The sequence below is a fragment of the Nilaparvata lugens genome, chromosome 10, assembly GCF_014356525.2.
Source record: "Nilaparvata lugens isolate BPH chromosome 10, ASM1435652v1, whole genome shotgun sequence".
Lineage (NCBI taxonomy): Eukaryota > Metazoa > Arthropoda > Insecta > Hemiptera > Delphacidae > Nilaparvata > Nilaparvata lugens.
In genome coordinates this window covers 14,321,964-14,342,370 of record NC_052513.1, presented here as the reverse complement: position 1 = coordinate 14,342,370, position 20,407 = coordinate 14,321,964, and the positions used below count along the sequence as shown (strand labels likewise).

The 20,407-nt window shown below is 38.6% G+C and overlaps 2 protein-coding genes across 2 annotated transcripts in view; one reads left to right on the top strand and one right to left on the bottom strand.

The window, feature by feature from the left end:
* The window catches only part of LOC111050504 (tectonin beta-propeller repeat-containing protein), a 55,171-nt gene extending 54,359 nt beyond the window's left edge, over positions 1-812 (bottom strand). The window contains exon 1 of the mRNA XM_039436385.1: positions 433-812. Within this exon, the coding sequence (XP_039292319.1) occupies positions 433-675 (243 nt within the window). The 5' untranslated portion in view covers positions 676-812. The remainder of the gene's footprint in view (positions 1-432) is intronic.
* The window catches only part of LOC111050600, a 31,293-nt gene continuing 11,550 nt past the window's right edge, over positions 665-20,407 (top strand). Inside the window, exons 1-7 of the mRNA XM_022336977.2 lie at positions 665-1,202; positions 6,167-6,384; positions 7,581-7,824; positions 8,734-9,330; positions 11,083-11,233; positions 13,873-14,147; positions 16,890-17,080. Coding sequence (XP_022192669.2) covers positions 885-1,202; positions 6,167-6,384; positions 7,581-7,824; positions 8,734-9,330; positions 11,083-11,233; positions 13,873-14,147; positions 16,890-17,080 — 1,994 coding nt within the window. The 5' untranslated portion in view covers positions 665-884. The remainder of the gene's footprint in view (positions 1,203-6,166; positions 6,385-7,580; positions 7,825-8,733; positions 9,331-11,082; positions 11,234-13,872; positions 14,148-16,889; positions 17,081-20,407) is intronic.

The window sequence follows — 20,407 nt, the reverse complement described above, 5'->3', positions numbered from 1 at the left end:
TGTTACGTCAACCCTTTCAAAAACCTGCACGAAGATCAGTGTCTGCTATGCCTGTGTGCCAGCAACTGTCGAAACGTGGCATTTTTTTATTTTTCCAAGTCTCTGAGTTGATCAGAGCCTCTACATAATCCCATATCAAACCACAACTTTTCAAAACAAAGAATTTTTTATTTGTAACAATACATGACGCCCCATTAGGTCGTAATGTATAACTTATCTTTCTCTCGTTTCGAGAAACAATTCAAGTCTTATTGCCGATGAGTTGGGGACTGATGCTTTGATACATAAGAAAAAGCAGTACCACACTGACACTTTACTGTATAAAAATATTTAATAATAATAATACGATATAACGTCATTCATATGGTAGGCTATTATACTTTTGAAATTACAAAAAAAAAACATTGAGTATAAGTGTAGACGGTCACTTACCTGATTTTCGTATGACTCCTCTTTAATACGGATTGGAATGTCAAGGCCATGAACGTGTACATAGATCTGGCGATCACCTCCTACTGCCCATAAAAAATGCGGAACTGCTGACAAATGCTTGAAGTCTAGACCAAGGTAGGGAAATTCACGCCACTTGCTACTGTTGGTTGCTAGGCCAAAGACTCGTCCCTCATTGTTAATTGCAAATAGCATTGAAGTCGGCATTTTTAAGCAAGAATCCATATAAATCTTTTTTTAAGGTTATGTTATTTTTTTCAAATTTTATGAAATTAATCATGTTTGGATGGTTTCTATATTAATTTTCCCATTGTTCGAGTGAAATTTGCAATTTTTGTCTGCAATTAGAGTGCATTTGTGCAATTTTTATGCAAAAATATCATCTCCCCTATAGTATTCAAAAATTGAGTGTTTTGCATTTTTAAAGCATTCAAATGGCTACTAACAGTATTTCTATGAAGGAATGTGATCAAGACTTAAAGGAAAAAGGTGGGACTGTAGAAAATTCCAATTTAAAGCGGTTTATCAAGTTGGTGAAAGGTCTCAATACGGTCTCCAAAACTGGGGCAGAAAAGGCTTTGAGGCAGATCAGAGATGATATTTTAAAGCATTCCGAATGTAGCAAGTATTTATGTGATAATAAAGCATTTAAATCTATCACTCAATTCCTTGATTTCCCCAATGAGAAACTTTTGAATCTGTCCATTAGTATATTGGCTACTTGCTGTGTCCAGAAAGAAGCAAGAACTCAGGTGAGTAAATGCAGTTATTATATACCTTATATACCTCCTTCTTCATCCATTACCCACATCTGTGGGATCGATGGCGTCATTACACAATAAAAACAACAATTTCATACTCAAGTCAAGATCAAGATGGCAGAAAGTGACTAAGTAGTTAAAATTTGAGTCAGATCATCACTCATGTATTCACGCACTTCATAGTAGGCTCTGACTCTCATAAATCCAGTCACCACTCTCTCAAAATCACGCAAATCCAACTGCTTCACTCCTGCAGGCAGTCTATTGAAGTAGCGTAATGCTGCACTCCCATAACACACCTGCGACCTCTGAAGACGTACCCTCGGGATGTCAAGCAGCTCTCGATGCCTAGTGTTGTGATGGTGCACATCATTCCGAGTCAACAAACCATGCTGATTCTTCTTGACATGCAGCAGGCAGAGAAGAAGGAAGTGGCTGACAACTGTCATAATACCCAGTCTTACAAAAAGGGGCTTGCAGTGTGCTCGATGTTCACTAGCAGTTATAATCCGTGCAGCCCGTTTCTGCAGCTTAAGTACTTCCACCACCCTTGCTGAATGACCCCACATGAGCAGACCATAGGAGATATGGCAGTGGAAAAGTGCATGGTAAGTCATTACCAGATATGCCTCTGTCACATGTCCCCTCAGCTTCAGCAACAAGAAACAAATTCGCGACAGCCTCCTGGTCACTTGTTGGATGTGGCTAGCCCAGTTCAGTTTTGAGTCCAAGACAAACCCTAACAGCTTTACAGGGTCCTGTTCAGCTGGCAGGCTGCGAGACAAACTGCAGATTATGTTTTGTGTCTTGTTCTCATTCAACTGAAAGCGATTTGCCTGGAACCATGAGGTTGAAGATTGGAGATGCTCTGCTGACAGTTCTAGCACATGCTGTAGGTCCACTCCAGATGACAATAAGGACGTATCATCAGCAAATAGCAGAGTCGAGCCGTTGTTGTCCAAGTCATTTATCATTATGATAAACAGGATTGGTCCCAGTATTGAACCCTGTGGCACTCCAAAATTCACAGGAAGTGGGCTGGAAGAAGCTCCTCCAAGAGACACCACTTGTGCCCTCCCAGTCAGGTAGGAATTCAATAGAGACAAAGCTGAGTCCACAATCCCATAGTAATGGAGCTTATCAGACAAAATTCCATGGTCAACGCAGTCAAATGCTCTGCTTAGGTCACAAAGAGTCAGTGCTAGGGATTCACCATCCTCAAATGCTGAACCAATCCGTTCAGCAACCCGATTTACCGCATCAAAAGTAGACCTCCCTCTGCGAAAACCGAATTGCATGTTTGAAAAAAGGTTATTCCTCTCAAAGAAGTCCTCAAGTTGGGGCTTGATGACTGCTTCAACCACCTTACCAAAGATTGGAGTGATGGATATAGGCCTGTAGCTGTTTAGGCTCTGGTGGTCACCCTTCTTGTAAACCGGAGTGGTTCTAGATGTTTTCAAGAAGTCTGGAAAGATGGCAGTCCTCAGGCAATCATTAACTGCCACAGCAAGTGGATCAACAATTTCCTCAATCACCTCACGAAGCATGAATGCAGACATTCCATACACATCAGGACTTTTCGATGGCTTGAATGATTTGACAATCTTCCTCAGGGCCAATGAAGTGATGGGGCGGAAGAAAGAGAGGCGTGCATGCACTGCTGGAACTCGTGCAGCCAGTAGTTCAGCAGGGTCTGCAGCAGCAGTGGGCAGTTCACCTACAATGCTATTCACTGATTCAATGAAGAAATCATTGAATGCATCCGGACTCGCAAACTCCAATTTTCTCACTGGCAAGGAACGATGAGAATTTATAACATCCCAGGCTGCCTTACAGCGGTTTGGAGCATTGTCAATTTTGGCTGCTGTTGCTAACATTCCTAGCCAACTCAACTTGCTTCTTGTAGATGGATTTAGCACGTCTATATCTCCTCCTGTCACCATCATCACCACCTTCACACCTATTCTTTAGAGCCAGCATAACTTCCTTGATCGCAGCAAGATCATCATTATACCACTCCTGATGACTCTTCATACGGCCCTGTCTCTTCTGTGGTCGCCGAGAGCTGTATGTCTTGAGAATTTCTGGAAAAAATTTATCAAATTTCTCCTGAAAGAATTTGAAGAAGTTCCCAAGTAAACCAGAGTCACCTGGGTTCTGAAATACTGCATCCCAAGATGTTCTCGCCAAGTCATTTTTAAAGTGAATCAAAGCAGTTTCATGCACACGCCTTGAACTGAAAACATAATTAGCATGCCAAGTAGGTGTTGCAGCACTCACCATGGAAGAGCCAGACATTGAAAAATTTGACACCAGTGCAGAGTGGTCATCACCATGTAGGTCAATCACCTTTGTCTCACAGACATCCTGTTGAAAACTTACTGCAACATTGTCCAAACAGGAAGGTCCTCTGGTAGGCTCGTTGCAAGTGATGTATAGGCCAAAAGATTTCAAAAGCTCTATGACATACCTTGATTTTTGATCATCACTAATAAAATTCACATTGAAGTCACCTGCTATCACAAAGCTGTAGTTATTAGAGTGTCTATTCAATGATAACAACAAACGTTCAAAAAGATCACAGAAGCTGTCAAAATTACCACTAGGCGAGTGGTACAGAGAAACAATAATTATATGGTAGGTGGGCACCATCACAGCAACCACCTCCAAGTCAAGCTCTTTACAAAATAACGAAACATCAATTTCAGTGAAGTCAATATCATTCCGTATGTAAATGGCAGCGCCACCACACCTGGTCAAAGTTCTACAAAATATTGATGCTATTTTGAGATCAGAAATGTGAGAGTAGAAATCAGACTCACACTCAGTCAAAAAATGTTCACACACACATAAAAAATCAAGCTTATGATTTTCAATAAACATAGAAAGAAGACCCTGCTTGGATCTGACACTCTGTGCATTCCAATGTCCTAAAGTAAAGTCATTATTTTTACTATCACAGTCAGTTATCACAGGCGATGATATTGGGGAGCTTGTTTCCCTAAAAAAACACGAGAGTTCATAACAGGGTTTTTTGACTCGAAAAATCGGCGGACAAGAGCACCAGAAGGCCAAAAGTTGGCACTCAGTAGTCCATCTACATCATCAGCAGACACCTCAATTTTAAAAGATTTATAGTTATCATACTTTGTTTTCAGTTCAGTACATTCAACTGTATTGATATGTCTATCTGATAGGAACTTTTTAACTGAAACACTGGATTCACTTTTATCAATTCTGGTTAGAAAGATGAAATTTTTATTACTTACAACTGGAGAAGATCTGTCAAAATTTGTTGTTTTAAGCCCTGAGACCTCGCCAGTACAAAGAACTACGTCATTTTTTGTTGAAATTTTATTCTTGACTGATTTTCGAGGTAGACTATTTGGTAGTGAGTGCGGAACAGCAGAATTTTTAGACATAACCTTACTATTTTTTCCATTGGAATTAAGAACAGGCGAGTTTACTAATTTTTCAAAATTTAATACTGCATGTTTTACATTACCGTTTTTCACCAAATTGCTTTTTTCAATCCGAGAGGTATTTTCCACAGCACTAGAAAACAAATCAATTTCAGGAGTATTCACGACAGAATCATTACTAGATATAACACAATTTTCTGAGCAAGTAAGTGAATGTATTTTCTCGACGGTCTCCAATCTATCACTCAAATCAACAACATTCTTGCTCATTATTTCAATTTTATTAAGTAAGGATTTCAGGTCTATATTTTCGGCATTAGTTTTTACAGATTTTTGAGTAGAATTTTCATGTTCTATGTTGCATGATTGAAGATGTTTAATCCTATCTTCAACAAGTGACGTCACAAGTACAGAACACGCATCACAAAACCACTTAATTTTGTCTCCCAGGTCTTGAATTTTTTTATAATTCAACGATGAGATATCCACGCACTTTATATGGAACCACACGTGACAGGGACCCTCACACATAAGCGCCGAATCACTGTTTCCAACAACTTTTTTACACGACGAACAACACGACTTGTCACTCTGAGAACCTGCCATCTTGATCCAAATGAGACTTCACCTGACCCTCCTCCCAGGGACGGAGTGACCGTAGGTGCTGTTACTCATGGTTTGCGGCTTCTCCCTTCACTATGAAGACCTGCAAGCCGCGGCTGGTGGTTCAAGTACTTACTGAGACAGTGCGAGGCATGAACCCCGAAGAGTTAAAATGCCGCCTTGACATGGACAACACTCAAATTTAATATTTAGTTGTTGGATGTAGACTATCATTATTCCTGCTGACTGAAAAAGTGGTCCGCATCCACACTCTCGCCATGACTACGAGTGCGAGAGTGTGGATGGCTTCCATGCCAGCGCTCGCCTTCAGTTGCCTTCGCTCCAATTTTTGTCGATACGAGACGTGCGAAGACGTCATTGGTGGAACAAGTCAAGTTACAACAGCCATGCATGCTTATTTTCAGGGGCCTTTTATAAAACATAATATTTTAACTATCTAACATCAATCTTCATAAAATATTTGACCGAATAATAGAGCACGGTCTCATCATGTAACCCTATCAGTCGTCCACAACGACATCAAGTATGTAGCAATCAGGTGTTTGCTTTACATTACTGGTTACATATTTCAAAATACCAAGTCCCGGGTTCTAGGAGACTTAGGCCCGTATGCAGATACTCAGTTTAAACGGAGAAATGTCAGCTGTTCGTTTAAGTTTAAACCTATTCCTACTACCTCTGTTTACGGAGGTAGTGAAAAAACTCATTATGATCAATTCAACCATATCTACAGGTAAACGTGGTTCAGCGTTAAACATAGAAGGTGCATATGATCCTTAATAAATTAGATAAACCATTGAATCTATACGTTTCATGGTTCAATAGATTTAAAACGTTTTCTAGAAACCAGACTTCAAATTAGCAATTTTCTAAAATAAATGAATATTATGCACTACTTTTGATTTGCAGGTCTATGAATGTAATGCTATACCGCAGATTGCAGCCGTGTTGAAGAACATATCTCAAGATGGGGTGCAGAACAGGGCTTGTCGACTGGTGGCCAATTTGGCCCAATCTGAGCTCATCGTGTACGAATTGCACAAGCACAAGGTTGTTGAGTCCATCGTCAAAATTCTAAGCTCCAACTCGTCATCTGGAACTCAACAGTCTGGCATCCGCGCATTGAGGTAACTTATGCATATCTATAATAAAATTGATTTATTTTCTTCTTCTTTTACAAAAAAAGAAGAATAATATAATATAGGTAATAGGCTAGGTAGGCCTAATCAGAAGGTAAGAAATCAGAAAGGAAATTACAGATGAAGCATATTCTTCACAAGAGATAAGAATCGGAAAAAAAATCAGTAAGTCAGTCCAGTCACTACCTCCATAAACAAAGCCTTAGTGCATTCGTGTGACGTCAGCACAGGTAGGGCTCCTACACCAATAAAAACACTATAGTGAGGTCCACGTTATAATGACAGTATTTGATCAACTTTAGTTTTGCTATCCTTGAATATCATTCGACAAAGCCGGTGATTCTATCCTTTTCTAGGTCCACAACGATGACAATTATGTTTAAAATATGACAATTATGTTTGAAATATAATTAATTGATGCAGATAATCGGTATCGCTATTCTTCTATCTTTATTCACTGCCATTATAACGTGGACCACACTATAGCTGATATAGATCAGCTGAAATCAACGAATTGTTATTGGTGTAGGAGCCCTACCTGTGCTGACGTCACACGGATGCACTACGGCTTTGTTTACGGAGGTAGTGGTCCAGTCCACATGAGTCCAGAAGCCTATGTGCAGGCAATCGATTGCTAATAAAATAATAATATATTTATTTCCACAAGAAAATAACAAAAAAAAACAACTTGTGCAAGTGTAAGAAAATAACCATCTACTTATAAATACTCTGATAATGATAATGACACATAATAATGAAATTCATAAAACAATTCATCACTTGAAAATAAAAAAAGAAATAATAATACTGATAATCTCCTTTCTTACCTAAACTATAGAGCTAGAAATAAAAAAGATGTGGAAATAGTCAATCATACAAGTGATAAAATCACGTCCGCATGATGGAGTACAGTTGGAGAGCAATGCAGTTAGACAATGAACAAAACAGAGACAGAAAAAGATAGAAATTCAACAAGGAAAATATATGAAAAATCAATCTAATAATAATCATCATAATAATCTATTATTCATCACGCAAGATGAAAGAAAAACATACATTAAAATATTCTCTAATCAACTTTTAATTAAACACTATTGAGCAACCAGGCTCGAGTATTTTGTATGAAAATTCAAATATTGTATTGGAATATTCATGTGTTTTGAATTAATTGGATGATGTGACAGATTGCTATGGGAATCGCTGGGCTACAACGACTGGAGCATGCGGCAGACAATGCTGCAAGCGTGCGTAGCGGAGGTGACAGCCGAAGCACTCAAGATCCAAAACAAAGAACTGACGCAGTGCGCGCTTCGGGCGCTCGAAGCGTTCACGCAACCGCCACGCGCAGCCTCCTATTGTGCGCATAACTTGCCTCAGTCACTCTACCCGCTACTCATTGCCAATCTCAGAGATCGTCAAGGCTGTCAGGTAGGATCATCATCTCCAATTAGAATAATTGAACAAGCTTCAGCGAGTTCTCACTTTGACTTACAGAAGGCCAAAGTCGTTGTCAGTCTGTGTGTATGTTCTACAATAACTTTAGAAAGAATTGATAAATCATCCAATTAGAATAATTGAACGAGCGTCAGCGAGTTCTCACTTTGACTTACTGAAGACCAAAGTCGTTGTCAGTCTGTTTGTATGTTCTACAATAACTTTAGAAAGATTTGATCAATCTGCTTCAAATTTTGGACACGTTTTCTTCGAACCTTTTCTACTGGTCAAGTTAGTTGGACAACAAAATTGACTCACTCCTTCGTTCTTTTTCTATAAAAATAAGATTGAAAGTGCATAAGAAAAAATTGTCAAGATTTATCATTTAGTCAGCTGAAGAATTCATTGCATGCAATCACTACAGTTTTTCCATTCATTCATATCACCAGCTGAGGCTATTTGGGAGTTATCACACGCGCTGATACATGATTTCAGCTGGTTAATATACAACATGATTTACAGCTAAACAACGACTAAATTCTGGTAAAAAGGCATTTATTATAGTGTTGAAGAGTTTTTAAATGGTAGGATGTTATAGTTTGTTCAAGTGTAGAATCACAGTTGTTATTTATTTGTAAAGTGTAGAAGAATGTTATAATTTATGTGACATGTGCTATATTTTTTAAGCTCCTGTTATTTTATTTATCTAATTCTGTTTTTCTCCAATACGTATTGACATAGCCAATTAAGCCAAAAGTGTTTTGGCTTAATAGAGTTGATTTGATTTGATTTCAAGTCTCAAGTCAAAAATAGGAGCTCACTACCTAGCGATTGAATGAGCTTCAATGATATCATATATTCGTTCATGTATCTATTCACTTATTTATTCATGTATTGATACAGGTAGCAGTGAACTTGACACAAGATAGCAGGGGCGTGATGATGCTAAACCAGAACTACGCACTGAAGAGCGTGATCGACCTGTTTGCCGCGTCTGTCCTGTCACCGCGGCGTTCCAAGGTTCCTGATGACGTCACACTTGCCAGCTCTGTGCTGCCGGGACTACAGCCGATGTCTTCCTCTGCCAATGACGTCACTACAGTGCGTCCGGCAACTAATGACGTAACTCCGGTGTCTTCTTCTGTGAATGACGTCACTACAGTGCGGCCGGAAACTAATGACATAACTCTGGTGTCTTCCTCTGTGAATGACGTCACTACAGTGCGGCCGGCAACTAATGACGTAGCTCCGGTGTCTTCCTCTGCAAATGACGTGCGGCCGGCAACGAATGACGTCACTGAGCCACTAGGACATGTCTACCTACTTTCAGTGCTGTTGTGCACACTTTGCAAAGAAGTGACTGGACGCACACAGCTGCTGAACTCTAGCAATGGCACCTCTGTCTTCCTGCATCTGTTGGAACAGCAGGAGCACAGCCACATCAAATCGCACCTGTATCAGGTGTTGCTGCAATTCACACTTGAGCCCAATACATTGCAGGTAGGATTTTGAAACTTTTTGCCAAATTCCTGATTACAATACACTTTACTGGCAACGCCAATCATTAATTGCAGTATCATAGTGTAAGCCTTCATCATTTCAATTGTGGACTTTTCATTGTAAGAAACTAAATTCTGTTTTGATGTTTGTAAATGTTTATTGATTTGATTTGATTTCAATTCTTAGCAATCACTGCAAATTTTTATTCATCAGCAGCCCTTTTGTTCTTGTTTCCAACCTATGGAATAATAATGAATATACATATAAACAAATACCACACGATCAATCACAACACAACTACATATTATTGCAATTTATGCAATAATAAATTGCACTTTGAAATAAAAAGTAAGGCTATTTTAATCCATTTTATTCCTATGAAATATGGTTTACCTTACGCCGGTTACACATTGGGCGGTTTCTGCCGCGGCGGTAACTTCGCCGTCGCCGCCGTTCGAGCAGTAGTCTATAGACTTAAATGGAAGCTTACACACCTAGCGGCAGAAACGCCGCGCGGCAATATTGCCGTTGGCGGCAGCTGTGCAGCCGTCCACTGCCACTGCGGCTGGCGTTGTTTTTGCCGCTCTTGTCTACGCAGTAGCGTACGTGACCAAATGGGCGTTTACACATTTGGCGGTTATCTACCGTCGTCTCTCCCAGTTGCTCCAAGTCAGAGGTCTTTGAAAATCAGCCTTAAATTTGTGTCTTGTTTGTGGTTGACGAGTGTGAGAAAATGAGTGAGTTAATAGACAATGGGTTGTTAATATCATTTGTAGAACAGAGGCTAGATTTATGGGACAAAACCCTCGACATATTACTTCCTTCGACGGTGCATCAAAAGTGCTAAAAGTTGTTGCCTTTCCATTTTGAGTTAAACACTTAATAATATATACTTTTAAGAAATGTGCAAAATACAATTAACTGAACACTCATGAAACAGAGAAGTCACAACACATTTTCGATGAAGAACTACAAGAATTATCTTAGCTACAGATCATACGTGGCGGTAATTTTGCCGCTCGATGTTTGGCGGTATTTTTGCCGCTGAATGTGTAAGCTCGACTTTTTTCGAGGCGGCGACGGCAGTTTCGCCGCCGCGGCAGAAACCGCCCAGTGTGTAACCAGCGTTAGTGTTATTAAAAGTCTTTCTTCAGCAGATATTGGATTCCTCCAATTAGTGACTTGTTTTTCCAAATTAGGCCTCACTCTCGTCAAATTATAATCAAAGGTTGATGTTTACATTCGAATGTACTCAAAAAATCGGAACTCATGCTTTCTTAACGCATTAAACATATGGTGATATTCAACAAATAGTCGACGATTTTAGTTAATTTCATTAACCCACTCTGTCCTAGCAGGCTTAGCTAATATCCAATACTAAGTAATTATTCTCACAAAGTAATGTCCGTACAAACTTAGACAACGCCATTTACTAGGCCCTTGACGCTTGACGCTCAGACGCTTCCTGTGTGTATCATGAACGCTCTGACCACGCTACGCCACGCTCCGCTCTAGAACGCCACGCCACGCTCCGCTCCGCTTTCAGTGTGTTTGTACCCTTACAGCTCAAAAGTATTTGTGCTCAAGGGATTCATATGTAAGATTGATTAAGTTTATTCACAGTCACCAATACAAATTCTACAATAAGGCCGAATCAAGGTGAATTTGAAACATAACATTAGTGGCCAGCCATAGCGTCTTCCACGACTAATATAATGCAGAAAATATTGATGCGAAGATGTTTGTTTGCAGTACCTAGCCAGAAATGGACTGGTCCAGATTCTTGTGAAAAGACTAGAGTGCTATACCAAGGCACACGGCCGTCTGCACCGAGATGCATACAAAAGTGAGATCCTTGAGCGAGCTACCATGAGCTACGAGCTAAAGAGCTACGCGCCTCCAGGTAATGATATCAACATCTCAATTCATTCATTATATCACTATCGGTTTTCCATCATCAATAATTGATGTTTATGGGAAATAGTATTGGTGGAATCAATCAATGCATCTTCAGTACTTTTCTAAGTCTGAAAACCAAATTGATTCCTATTTATTATTTTGTATTTGCTTAGAAACAAGGCCAATCTCTTCTTAATGATTTTTTCCATAATTTTTGCCAGATTACTTATAAGACTGATTGGCTTATAACTGCTTGGGTTAGATCGATCTCCTTGTTTTAAGAGTGGGTTTATTTTGGCTTTTTTGAAATGTTTGTGGAAGTTGTGCTCAAAAAATTTAGGCTATTGAAAATTATTGCTAGATTTTGCGAAATAGTGTGACCAGTGAGTTTAAGTACTGTGATATTGAGATTATCCATATTATCCATTCCAGGGGAGCAGTTGTTCTTCAGCTCTTTTATAGTTGCTTCAACTTCATCAGAATTTGTAGGTTGCAAGAAAAATAGTTCAGTAGGGGAGTTTCAATGATGTAATCATTAATATCAAGGTTAGGAGAGTTTGTCAGTTCATTGTTCAAATTTTGTGCCTGTCTTTCGCCTACCTTGGTGAAAAAATCATTTAACTTCGTGGCATCAACATTAATTTTAGTACTCTCTCCGATGGCATCATTAATACACCTTCAAAGTTTGCTCTTTACATTGTTCTATCTTGGTTTTATAATAACTTTCCTTTGCACTACTTATGAGCATACTCAAAGGTATTACGATATGTTTTGTAAGCATTAATCGAATCCATATCTGTATGACCTTTCCTTATTCTATTATGCATTCTATCCCTTACGATGATTGCTCTTATTATTCCCTCCGAAATCCAAGGCTTTAAGGGACGATTTCGGCGAGGAATGCACTTCTCAGTTTTACTTGAATTAATCAAGCCAGTTCAATGATTCAATGATTTTATTACAGCCAGAAAATACATACAGTACACTAGGCCATGTCAATACAATAAAATCTCTAACAGAATTACAATAACAATACATAAATAAAGTTAATGCACAACATGCAGTGCAAGAGCAGGTTTCAAAGCTATTCGGTTTTTCAAAAAAAAATAAATAAAATGAAATAAAAAATAAAAATAAGTTAAAGTTAAACGATCCACAAACTTTTCAACGAGTAAATCTATATTATCATCAGTTTCAAAAAGAGCATTCCAGTTTTCACTCTCCAACCTATCAACACGTAATCTGTAATTGTATGAAATTCTTATATTATTGTTATTCTTATCTAAAGAATTTGTAGGATACGGTTCTTTACCCAAGTGTATTAGTACCGAAAAATAATCAGTTATTGTTGTTCAATACTATAGTAGTATCTCAAGGATTGGTCGAAATAGGTACTTGACGAAATTATGTAGGCCTGCTCCCGTAACTTGGTATCTAGTGTGCTACGGTGCACGTGTAACTGATTTTGTATCAGCCTGCAACGAAAACTTGATGCCTTGAAAACTTAACGTACTTAATAACTCAACTTCCAATTCCTTTTTCAAGGAATCAAAAACCTTTTTTTATTTGTATTTGTACAATTTGTATTGTAAAGGATACATATTTGAGGAAACCCGGTGCCTCCATTGTGAATAAATAAATAAACCACAAGTATCTCAAGGACCTGTCAAAATAGGTACTTGACAAACTGATGCACTTGGTGGTGTGTGTAAAAACGGCCAATGGTAACACATCAATATCGATATTTTTGTATAATTGACCGAGCGAAAAGAGGTCAAAGATTCAAGTCGACGGTTTGGCATTTCTCTTAATGTTTAAATGGTTAGATGTTGCGCATTTACGGCGAAACGCGGTAATAGATTTTCATGAAATTTGACAGGTAGCCTATGTTCTTTTTTTAATTGCGCGTCGACGTATATACAAGGTTTTTGAAAATTTTGCATTTCAAGGATAATATAAAAGGAAAAAGGAGCCTCCTTTATACGCCAATATTACAGTAAAAATCAGACTATAGAATTATTCATCATAAATCAGCTGACACATATGTGTGGAGAAGCCAGTCTATTGTGGCGTGTGTGGCGAGCATGACAGTGCTCTCCAGTAGAGCTGCCACCACCAGGTTTTTTTGGGTCCTGGGCCCTGCTACTTTTATAGGATAATATTATTAAATAAATACGCAAATTCACCAATTCACCAAAACAATCTCACTCTATTGAAAAAATCCCATAACAAACATCTATACTCTCTCTCTCTAAACATAATCACTCCTCAATCACATTACTCAAAACTACATCTCACTATCTCACGCACAACCTTCCTCTAGCGCGTCTCGGAACGTTCTCCCTCTAGTTTCGCCTCTACGCGGTCATCACTCTCTCAGCTCACCGGTACAAAAGTCCAATTTGGTGGACTGAGTGATGACTCCGCTATTCTAATAATTAATATCCTATGAGAGCGGGGTGTTTGAATTGTTACACTATTGCTGTATTTCTGTAAGGTCTATAGTTTCAATCAGGTACTTGTGGATGAGAATACTGCATGAGGGCTACTGTTCACAGAACTACTAGTGATAATTATATCACTCGAATAATCGATATTATTTTATCAATACACGAATAATCGATTTGTTGGTTACGTCGATAGGTTGGGTGTCGCCTTCGCCGTCGCCGTCACCACCGCACGTCGCCAAATCGCAGCATGTGGCCGGGAATGCGTCACCGAGGGACGGCGACACGTTGGACGGCAGCGATGACTCGTGGGGTGACTGCTGTGACTACTCGCCCATTTGCAGCAGTGAAGGAGAGGGGGGCGTCGCGACGGGCTACCACAGTGACGGCGACGCTTACGAGCCGGCAGTCCATAACCAGCGATGCAAGCAGACCTTCTATGAGTCAATTGCTGGCCAACAGTCTGATCCGGTATTCATTAAAACATTCAAATTCAAATGTATTGTCAAGCAAGCTTCTTACATTAGGACCTCCTAAACATGGTTCTATCTGTGTTAGGTAGTCCCACCTAAAATCCTATGTTAGGATTTTTATTGTGTAATTTTGCACATTGCAAACGCAATAACGTTCTCCCCTCCTTTTCTTAACCTTGTGTAATTTTAGAAGGAGACTCCAGTCTTCTAATGGTTTCTGCTCTGACTGCATGCATCCATCGTCGCCCGCGATGTTTGACGGCAAATATTTGTAGCAATCGCAATTCAACTTTCCTCAAGTTTACATATTTTTACGGATTTTCCCTCTGCAAAACCTAGTTTTTGTGGGTTCTTAAACTATAGAATGAGCTGACAACACTTGCAGTTATAATTGCACGCCAAACTAAATAGATTAAACTATTGACTCACAAAATTACAGATAATTTACTCTTCTACAGGCAATTATTCAATCAACTGACAAGTATTCAGATGACCAATATACAGATTAATCACTTATAAACACAGTCTCTAATATTTACAGTTCATTAACACAGTATGCAACACTATCACTGTCTGTATCTTATACCAGGACTCTGTATGACTGTTTGCGTATCACGTATCTTCACCACCGTTCCGTATCACGTGCTCGCGTATCCGTATCACCGTCCTGTATCTCGTATCTTGATACAACTGTCACAACAATGATAATAATTATTATCACTAAACTACACTAGATAACAATTACAATACTTTTACTATACAATTATCACTATACTGTCACTGTACAATAATTATCAAAATTATCACTATACTGTCACTATACAATTATCACTATGAACTGCCAGGCTTTGAGTACGGCTGACACTGTTCCTTTACCACTGGAAGTCTTGCTTATCACTCACTTGTTTATCACTGACTGGTTTATCACTAACTAACTGATAACAATAACAACCTAACAATAGGCACCTGTCAATTATCTGCCAGGATCCTGTTGCCCCATTCCGGCTCTGCAGGACCCGGCTCTCATCACTCTGTCTCCCTCTATTTGTTTCCATCTCTGTTTCTCCTTCATACCACTCACAAACATGAGTGAATTCCATAACAATATTGAAATCATTAGAAATTTCTTCCACCTTTGGGGGAGGAGCAGGGTTGCCGTCATTGAAAGCGTCAACCGGAAACTTATCTTTATGAGTGGGTTGACCAGAAATCTCATTAACAACTGACCAGAATTTTCGAGGGTCTCCTCCCGCTGTATCTATTTTATTTTCATAATAAGTGAATTTAGCTCGTTTTATAGTTGAGTGAAGGACATTTCTATACCGTATATATCTATTTTTTAGAGCCAGGTTGAAAGGTTGATTTTGTGACTGTTTTCTAAGTTTGTCTCTATTGCGGATTGAGTTAACCAAATTATAAGTGATCCATGGTTTTAGCCTCGAATTTTTTGCGTTATTAACAACTTCAACAGTATTGGATGATATTATATTTTGTAAGGTACTGATAAAATTAATTGAGGATGTGTTTAGATCAGTTACAGCTGTTACGTGATCCCAGTTTTGATGAGATATAGAAAGGTTGATATTGGACCAGTTACGTATTAACTTTACCTCCCATTTTCAGGTCTTTTGTTTACAGGTAATAAGTTTTACAGTTTGCATGTTCTCATGTATTCGGTCCTCCGTTTTTTAAACTAATTCAGCTACCGTATCTTACATTCTACGAGTCTATTGCTGGCCACAAGTTTGATCCGCTCATTATTTGATAATTTATTGACAACAATTCGTTAAGAATCTCATATTCATATGTATTGTCAACTAGAGCTTCTACGATTCCATTGCTGGGCAGAAGTCTGCTCCGGTATTGTCATTTATTGACAATAATTTATCAAGAGACTCGAATTCAAATGTATTGTCAATCAAGCTTCCAATCACTGAACGCCATCAGCAAGTGTACGCATGTGTTTTCAGACTTGGCTCCTTCAGATTTTGTTTTTATCTGCACGCGTGTTATCGCACTTGCAGAAACGTGTATTCAATGTGATTCCTCTTAACTTTAGCATCGTTCTTGTATGTGTCATTGTATTGTTTTGAAATTTTTATTTGTGTTTTTTTGTGAGTTTGAATCAATAGAAATAGTCGAGAATTCAACCTTCTTAATTTGCTGAAACTTCCCGTTCACACTTGTGGATTTTTTCGTCGACCCGATACCGGCCCTGTGGTGTGTGGGTCAAAATAACGTGGCGTTAAGTGGAACAGATTTCTCTCTCACCAAATGTTTCAGCCGACAGATATCGCGTCGTTAGTTGAATATCTCTAATAGCAATACTTAAACCCATTGTAATAAAATCTAGCAAAATGCGCATTGTTTTCTTTATGAATTAATTGATAGTTTTTTAGTTAGTTCTATAATATAACTCGACGAAAGCACGTGGCTCCCAAACTCTTGTTATTTGGTTATCGTAGTTTTAGTGTGAAAATTTATACAATATGACAATTTCCACTGAGTCTAACAAGACCCATAGTGTTACAAAACAAAATAGCACTGTGCATGAATAAACTATAAGCATTAATGTAAAACTAAAATGAAGTTTCAATATTAAAAAAAACTTTGTTGTTGTATCACTCAACTGTTGACATTATTTTTTTTATTCAAGTTTCAATTTTTAGAAACTTGTCAAGTCGCTCAATCCCTTAACTGTTCAACTGTTGACATTATTTCTTTTAATTTTTATTTACAGCAGTTCGCACCGTCCTTTTTCGGACTGATGGATGACGAACATGTCATCTACTTTCTGGAGAAACTGACTCACGGAGGCGCCACTCTAAATGACTTGGTGTCTATGCGAACCATCGACGCCATTCTCAATTACAAGGTGCTAGTCAACAACCCCAAGTCTAGAGTTCTCAAATTTTTGGAGGCACTTGCTAGGTAAGCAAAACTTCCATAAATTTACTAGTTATTTGAATGCAATTATTCTCAGTCGCTAAAGTAAAGTGGAAAAGTAGCAGAGGAAAACAGGAATAAGAAAGAGGAGCATGGAAGAGAAAAGGTTTTTTCCTACAGATACCCTGAAAAGTGACCATTTGTGCACTGATTGCAGGCTGCAAAGAATCACTTTTCCGCACTAGTGCGCAAAGTGAGTACTTTGCGTACTCCAGATTTGCAGCATAACAACGCAAAATAGTTAGTAGGTTATATGGAGCACCAGTGCAGCAAAATCAAAATGAAGTTGGTAACAGTGAGTGGGCTGCTATAGTGAGCAGAGGTGCATCGAAGCACAACGCGCAAATTATTAAGTATATATTATAACCAAGGACAACGACAGCACAGTGCCACCACAGCACACACCACACAGCTGCCCCCCGCCATTCAAACACTACTACATTATTCAGGCAATTTTACCCATAATTACCCACTTTTCATATTCAATGGAAACTTTAAAACTGTAGGAAAAATTTAATGTGAAATACGTGCGCAAAGTTCGTTTGCTGCACTCAAGAAACCATTCCGCCCTCGCCTACGGCTCGGGCGTAAACGTCTCTTTCGATGCAGCAAACTGTCACTTTGCGCACTAGTTGCACAAATAACTATTTCCTACAGTTACGTTGAAAAGTGGCCATTGCTGCACTGATTACAGAACGCAAAGAATCACTTTTCCGCTCTAGTGCGGGAAAAATTTTTCTGCACTCCAGATTTGCAACATGGCAACGCAAAATACTTAGTAGGTTATATGGAGCAACAGTGCAGCAAAATCAAAATGAAGTTGGTAACAGTGACTGCTGTGGCTGCTATAGTGAGCAGAGGTGCAACCAAGCACAACGCGCTAATTATTATTCATTATATATTATAACCAATGACAACGAGGGGACTTTAGGATTTTAGGATTAAGGTTTTTATCAATAATAAAATTACACAGAAAAACATTTGATGGATTTCAGGCAATTTTACCCATAATTACCCACTTTTCATATTCAATGGTAACTGTAGGAAAAACTTAATGTGAAATACGTGCGCAAAGTTCCTCTGCTGCACTCAAGAAACCATTCCGCCCTCGCCTACGGCTCGGGCGTAAACGTTTCTTTCGGTGCAGCAAACTGACACTTTGCGCACTAGTTGCACAAATAACTATTATCATCTATAATGAGATTCACGTTATATAATCAGCACCTGATTAACATTGGTTTGCTATAATTTTATGTCATAAGACAAAGCAGATAGCTCTATCCTTTCCAGCTCCGAATTGTTGCCAAAAGCTTTGTTAGCTGCAAATGAATATAATTAAAATAGTATATTTCGCACCTAGAGCAGAAAATGAGATTTTTCCGGCTCGAAATCGGTTTTCAAGAAACCGAGAAAAGATTGAGAGCCTGAAAAACATTTTTGCCCGTGGTGCGAACGCTATTTTTCGCCACACACAAAAATGAACAATATATATGAGAATAGTTGTTTACTAAGCACTTCCGAAAGCAGAAGTGGAAGGTGGATAGCTCTAGCAAATCTGAGGTAATCTGAATATCAGGAAATTGTCCAAGTATTTTTATTTTTTATTCTGATTTGTCTAAATAACCTAAAATATGATGTTCAATTATGTGGGAGGTTGAGTTTATACTTTTTTATTCTTTCAAATGACAATAAGATGATATTATTATAAATGTTTTAATTATTGAATAATGAACACAAATAATGAAAAGTTTTTTGATCACCTTTCTTAGTTCCATGTTAGCGGATGGAAAGGGTACTCTTTGAAAGGAAAGGGGACGTCAGACGAGAGTCGTCTGCAAACAATGTCTTTCAGATCTACGTAGGGACTGAAAAACAGCTGCTTTCTGTGCAGTGTGGCGAAAATATTTTATCTTGATTATAAAACCATATTATTAAATCACTAGCTTGCCCGGCGAACTTCGTACCGCCAAAAAGTCAATGTATCTAATGTCACTCTTGACTTTATTTGGTGAATCATGAGTCAATTTATTTGACAGTCAATATTTTCATTTACATCTCAATACGGACTTTCTATGTGTGCTTAGTCATGCAGCATTTATTATTCCGAGGACATATTCTTCTCAATCAATTGGTAGTAATATCTATCAGTAAAGTGTTGAATTAAAAAACAATAGATAGGTTAAATCAGTGTTTCAAAGATGAATTAAATACCAGTACACAATTTATCTGTTTATTACAGCTGCTAACTTTAGATACTAAATCATATTATCACAACATAATCTTGAATCATGATCATCTTTCCGTTCTTCGGTAGCCGCTCGGCCGACGATTTCGATAACATAGGTCTAAAAAATGGATTAATAAACTAGTAGTTCTGTGAACAGTAGACCTCGCGTTCAGTAAGTTACATTGACCTGTTATTATGTTTTCTCAAAAAAATCTATGAATTTAAAATGTCTAGAAAAAATCCTAAATAAACATAGAGCTTTCTGTCCTATAGTACCTTGACGTGTCGTCCCGGAATGTGAGTGTGAGCGCTGTTATAAGGTCTGGCTGCAACACTGTCTACAACGTTGATGGAAAGATAGCTTTTCAAGATGTTTGATGTTTTTGAACGGGTAGTATTACAGTCAACTGTCTACTAACGTTGATGGAAAGATACATTTTCAAGATGTTCGATATTTTTGAACAGGTAGTATTATAGTCCACTAAACAGCTGATTTATGATGAATTATTCTATATTTTTACTTTGATACTTTGATATTGGCTCCTTTTTCCTTTTATATTATCCTTGAAACGCAAAATTTCCAAAAACCTTGTATGTACGTCGACGCGCGATTTAAAAAGCAACATACCTGTCAAATTTCATGAAAATCTATTACCGCGTTTCGCCGTAAATGCGCAACATATAAACATTAAGAGAAATGCCAAACCGTCGACTTGAATCTTAGACCTCACTTCGCTCGGTCAATAATAATTATTAGCTCCCCTATTAAAATTTCTGGTCAGAAAACATCCCCAATATTCACACAACATATTCCCAAAGTTTCATGCCTTTCTGTCAAGTAGTTTTTAAGTCTATAGGTGCGTACAGACTTTCGCTCTGCTCCGCAACCGAACGTCACTCCAGCAGAGCGATTGATAATCGACCGGCGAGCAACAGTGGTTCGACCGGGGACCGCGAGAAGATCTAACATCTTCCGTAACGTTCATGATGGGTGCGTGGGCGAAGCGACTGTGGTTCGATGGAGGAACGAGGGCGGAGCGTGCTCGGTGCGGGTTGGAAGCGCGTATATGTGTACGCAGCTTATA